Source organism: Sinocyclocheilus grahami, unplaced genomic scaffold (genome assembly GCF_001515645.1).
Source record: "Sinocyclocheilus grahami isolate Dianchi unplaced genomic scaffold, SAMN03320097.WGS_v1.1 scaffold134.1, whole genome shotgun sequence".
NCBI classification, from domain to species: Eukaryota; Metazoa; Chordata; class Actinopteri; order Cypriniformes; family Cyprinidae; genus Sinocyclocheilus; species Sinocyclocheilus grahami.
Window position 1 is genome coordinate 3,179,904 of NW_015505313.1, and position 6,000 is coordinate 3,185,903.

The 6,000-nt window shown below is 36.3% G+C and overlaps 1 protein-coding gene across 1 annotated transcript in view; it reads left to right on the forward strand.

The window, feature by feature from the left end:
• The first annotated feature begins 2,671 nt into the window (after positions 1-2,671).
• Positions 2,672-6,000, forward strand: part of LOC107590921 (phosphatidate phosphatase LPIN1-like) — a 34,096-nt gene continuing 30,767 nt past the window's right edge. Inside the window, exon 1 of the mRNA XM_016279884.1 lies at positions 2,672-2,843. Within this exon, the coding sequence (XP_016135370.1) occupies positions 2,775-2,843 (69 nt within the window). The 5' untranslated portion in view covers positions 2,672-2,774. The remainder of the gene's footprint in view (positions 2,844-6,000) is intronic.

A 6,000-nucleotide genomic window follows, 5' to 3' on the forward strand; every position in this document is an offset into this window, starting at 1 on the left:
TAGAGGCAATTGGTTCCACAGACGGGGTGGGGGGGGGGGCAGTGACTGAAAAGGCTCTATTCAAGGCTCTGTCACCCTTAGTTTTCAAACGGGAACGAGGGACAGATAAAAGAGCCCTGTCAGTGTGCATATATAATTTAAAAAGAAGCGGTCCCAAAATAGAGCCCTGAGGTACTCCACTAGTAATTGGGGCAGATGATGAGGAAAACTTGCCTAGCTCCACAGAAAAAGACCTGTCTTTGAGATAGGAGCTGAACCATCGTAAGGCTGTGCCCCTGATACCGATCAGATGTTCTAAACAGCAAATAAGAACATTATGATTCACTGTATCAAAGGCAGCTGTAAGATCCAATAGAATCAATACAGCATTTTTACCGGCATCAACTGCAACCAAAATATCATTGAACACTTTAAGCAAAGCAGACTCCGTACTGTGATAAGCAGTGAAACCAGATTTAAAAGGTTCTAATAAATTAGCTGTATTTAAGAATGTGATCAGCTGTAATTGCACAAGTTTTAACTTTAACTTTATCTTAACTTTAAGATAACTTTGAGACAGGCCGAAAATTGTTAAAGCAACTTTCATCCAAACCTTGCTTCTTAAGCAAAGGCTGAACAACCGCATGCTTAAAGCAGTTCGGAACCACACCAGTGTCCAAAGATGAGTTAATCAACACTTGGACACTGGGGCCAATTACTGGAAAAGCTGCTTTTATGATCTCAGAAGGAACAACATCCAGTGAGGAGTTAGTAGACTTAATTTTGTTAACGAGATCGGAAAGTTCCATTAAAGAGACATGTTGAAAATGACTAAATGAAAATGGACTAGCAGGCGAGTTCAAAGACAGGTCTGAGAGCTGCGAAGTAAAAGATAAGCGAATGGCCCTCACTTGTGTCAGTATCAGTGCTGTAAGTAGACAAAGCTTTCAATACCTGCCACTTAACTGTTATTATTAATTTACTGTAATATCTGCCTTAATTACACTAATATTCAATTACTACTGATTTTCTTGTAGATGGAAATAACTGTTAGCTAAATTGGGCAGTGTTTCGATTTTTGATCTGTTATATTACACAGTAATTATAGAAAATGTGTTTTTTACAAGTTAAAAAAGTATAATGGTGGTAAAGATGCTGATGCTGATTGTTTTATTCGAGCTGAAGGTTATGATTTAATTGGCTCAGAAATCAAAAGTGCTCTTTATAATATTTACAATAATAGATTTTACGCATTGTGTGAGTAAACTGGTTGTTCCAAATGTTTTCAAAATAATGCTTGCAAATTTACTTTGCAGTTCACAAATATCAGTTGTTCGTGCCTCGACAAAATGAATTTATTAACAGTAATATTTTGATAAATTCAGTTTCTATGACAACACATCTTCTCAGCATCATACTCATACTCTGTAGGGCAGGATGGGAGCATTAATTACCTGCTTATCATACATAGCATGTACTCAAGGCATGTTATGTAACAGTTAACAGCATGTACCATTCATCATCCTGTTAATAAGGGATCAATGTGTCACTCAAAACGTTTACAGCAACCACAGCAGGTGTCATGTTTCTGTAGATCCTGGTTACGACCATCCACAAACATGACTGCAGCTTGCACTTAAATTCATCGGTGTCACCCGTAGGCCTACATATCTTTCACTCATAAATCATTTGGAAATTAATCCACGGTAGGTTACTGAGTACACTCAATCTTTGAGCTGAGCTTAACTGAAATATTACCCATCATACTTGAGGTATTCAACATTAAATACAGCATATTTGTGCTAGCCACTTTTCATTTTCTGCAATTCAAATGTTACACAATTTAGTCACTAGATACACAGTTTACTAAGAGCACACACACACACAGTCACTGTCATCTGTATGAATGTTTATGTCATCTTCTCTGAAGCAAGTGGAAACGGTGACTCGTGTTGCAAGTGTACATTCTGGCCATCTCTGGTGGGGTAAGGGTCAGTCAGCAACATCATAACCCGCCCCTCCTGAAATGACATGTGACATGATCTGACGGGTCCCTGGAACTATAACATGCACAGCTTAAAAATAACCGTATTACTATCAGGCTCACAGTTGTTGCAGCCTAACTGTAACTTAATGTCTTTTTAATAACTTTAACTTTTCAGTGTTAAAATATAAAAATCAATCATAATTATATATTTATTCTTAAAACTTTTACTTATAAATCAACATTTGTTTGTTGTATGAAAATAATTTACTTACACTTAATTTACTTACACAAACTACAACAATTTTGTGCCTAATAAAGTTTTTATTTCTTCAAATGTTAGTGTGAACAGTGAAGATCATGCTTCAAAAAAATAAATAATGATTTCAGGTGTAGTAATGTTTCATACTACAGTTCAATAAACGAGAAGTTAATACTTAGGTTTTTAATAATAAAAAACACTTCCAAACCAAGTCAAAGCAGAAATCAACTGTCGCCTGTCTCAGAGCAACACAGAATAGTTGCACTATTACATGAATGAATCAGTGTTTAGAAACGAATTGTTTTAATGAACGATTCAATGAATCCCCTCTCTCAGGGCGGGCCTGACCGCTTGAGGCTCTTCATGCCAGGCCTCTCAAGTTTCGCCTGTGAACACCATTCCAAGAACACACTTGGTAAAATTAGTATACGAAAACACCAAGCCCAGTATATAGCTCACTGCTCAGTTGTTAGCACAAGCATTGCATAAAGACTAGTCTCAGCTTTGTAGTAAAGGCTTATTTCATATACGCGAGTGGATAATGGAATCATGATAGCAGAGGACCAAGTGGAAGGATACAATGAGAGATTCAGCCCAAATGAGACGAGCTGGACATGGGTAATACACCATGATTTATCACTTTAATATTCAGTATGATGGACTAAAACACTGAAAAATGTCTGTCTGGGATAGATATTATAGAAACATAATTTAATTGGTTTATAGCTTTTCAAATAGCTTTAGTGTTTCATTGCATATTCTTAGTAATTTTGTGCTGATTGTGGCATGAATGACTGTTCTGAAATAGTTATTTTCAAATAAGGTTCTCATTTCAGGAATGAATTATTAGCATTTTATAACAAAAGTGTGTATAATATGCATGGATTTGAGAGAAATGTTCTAATGGACAGGACTAGAATTTTTTATGATTTGCATATTTATTATATTATGATGTTTATTAATTAGTCTGTAAATGGTGGCAGCTCGTGGGTTTTAAAATAGAGGCACACTAGCGTTCATTTTATTGGTCTGGGATCCCTGCCGATTATTATTATTATTATTTGCTTAACCACTTTAAAATGGCTTTTTGGTTGCTTTTAGTCAGAAAACGTAAAGAAAACGACACACATACAGCAAGTTTATATAATTTCACTTACCTGGCCTATCTCTTGAAGCAAACATCCATCCCTTCTTAAAAGTCTGTGTTAAAGAGAGCTGCCTGTTGCGTCATTTCATTAAAGGGATAGTTCACCCAAAAATGAAAATTTGATGTTTATCTGCTTACCCCCAGGTCATCCAAGATGTAGGTGACTTTGTTTCTTCAGTAGAACACAAACAAAGATTTTTAAGTCTCACTGCTGTAGCCTATTTCCAGCTTAGGCCGTTTTCCCTTTTTTTTTTAATTTGTATATGTACTGTTGAATGACAGCTTGGTAAATCTGTTGGCAATCAAATATTCAATATCACTACTCATCATAAGTACTTACATTATCAGCGCAGCGGCAGACGTTCAAACTAATATCACGTAATTTACGTCTCTGTGATGATTGGTTGATATCAGAAGGGAGGCTAGCCTCCCTAACAAGGTTTCTTTTCTCAACACTCCTCAGCACTGAAAGTGAACACTCGATGGTGATTGGCTATTTTTTTTTTTTACCAACGGAGGCACGAGAGCTCAGCTCTTCCCCGGCCTCCCCCTCCCCTTCTCGATCATTAGCGGATGTAATTACATCAGCAGATCCGGCACATTCACGATAGAAAAGCAACGCTTCACGTTATGGTATTACAACTGTGAAATTACAAACAAAAAAATACACATTCTGAGACATGAACTGAAATGAATTGTGAATTTTATTAACATTAAATCGTCCTCCTCCCATTTTCACCTCAAAATTATGGGGAAGCTATGCCTCCCCTGCCTCCCCCAACCAGCCTCCACTGAGCTGTTTTTTGTCACGGAATGCCAGGAGAAAACAAAGTTAGATCCAAGTGCAGTATGTTTATTAAAGTAACAAATAATCCAAAAACAGAACAAAAACTAGGCTAAAGGTAAATTCAAACCACAGGGAACAGAAAACACGACGTAACCTCAAACAATACTGCAGCAAAGACAGACAGTGTGAGCATGGTATAAGTAGTGATGAAATGATGAGTAAATTACCCACAGGTGATCATGATCAGAACAGAAACGACAAAGCAAAGGACTATGGGAATTAGAGTTCAAAACATGTAACAGTGAATGGGAAGCGCGCCCTCAAGTGGCCAGTCCAGGGCACCACAACCAGACACTGTGACACTTTTGGCACCTGCATTAATGCCCGTTAGGCTCAACTTGGGGACGGTCCATCGGCAGGGACACCATGAACTGCTTCTACAGCCTGTTATGTGACCTAGAACCAAAGAGCGTTGAGTGCATCACTGTGTCAGATTACACGGGCATTTCCAAATAGACTGACCAGGTTTGCGTTCAACCTCTGAGCAAATTCATTCTTCAAAGTGTTTGGACGTCTGTACAATGTTATCATTAAACCAGAGTATTTTTAATAAAAGGTGACATAAGATGTTTAATTAAAGGTCAGGCAATGTCTGGAGAAGTCATATGTGTTCAGCAGGTGTCAGTGAAGGTCAGGAGCTGTACGTTGCTGGATAATCACTGCCGTGGTCATCAAAGAACCCATTAATGGCTGTGATTCATGATTCATGAATGGTTGATTTTTAAGAGCCCTTGTTTCTGTTTCATTACAGTGCAAATACAAACTACACTTTTATGTTTTCTGAAGAAAATACTAATGCTGATCACCTGTAGCTTTAATTATGCTAGGTTGTTGTGGTTGCTATGTTCAACTGAGTATAAAGATGCAGGTTTATAATGATTGATGTAATTGAACCCCCTTTTGCAGTTAAGTATGGCCAGTGCTATGTCAAGGCTGAAATTGTGAGAGTCTGCTTGTGCTGAGACCAGGGAAACTGTTTTGCTGTTTGTTGAAAACAGGGTCTTTAGCTTGATTGACTATAAACAGACATCAGCATGATATTCCAGCCAAGCCTGTTCTTCGGTTTCCACTTTTGCAATCTGTGTGGTGTGGTTCAGAAAAGACAAGAGGGTACAAATATAGTCTGATATCTCCACTCATGTTCTTTCAGTGTGTTCCTGCTAGGTTCTTAAGTCCTGTGGTTCTCAACCAAGGAATTATAAAAGTAAATAAATAAATACAATTTTTAAAATAGGCTAAAAACTACAAATGTCACTTCTTTCCCTTTTGAAGAACCAAGGTTCCCATGCCTTCTTATATATCCAGGAAAGCCTGCCTCATATATTCTAGCCTAAGAGTGATTTGGAGACCTGGAAAAGTAAAATTAATATAATGAATATAAATTTTTCTTGTTATGCCAAATTATAAAATATTTTATTAGGTAAAAATTGTGAGCATTTTCATCACTTATACTTAATTCATGGGATCGTCTAAAAATGTCCATAAAATATAATAAGTTTAGAAAAAGAAAAAAAAAACTGGGCTAGGCTGGGGGCCCTTTAAACAGTTGTGAGGCTTTAAAGCCAAAAGTATTATTTTGTAGTATTATCAGTATTATTTAATTTATTAATTATTAAGTATTATTAGTATTATTTAATTTAATTAGGGCTGCTAATATAAAGTGTTTATTTAGTGTCTTTAATTGTTAAAAATATGTGATAAAAATATAAAAAGTTTATATATATGTATATATATATATATATATATATATATATATATATATATATATAAATTTATATAAA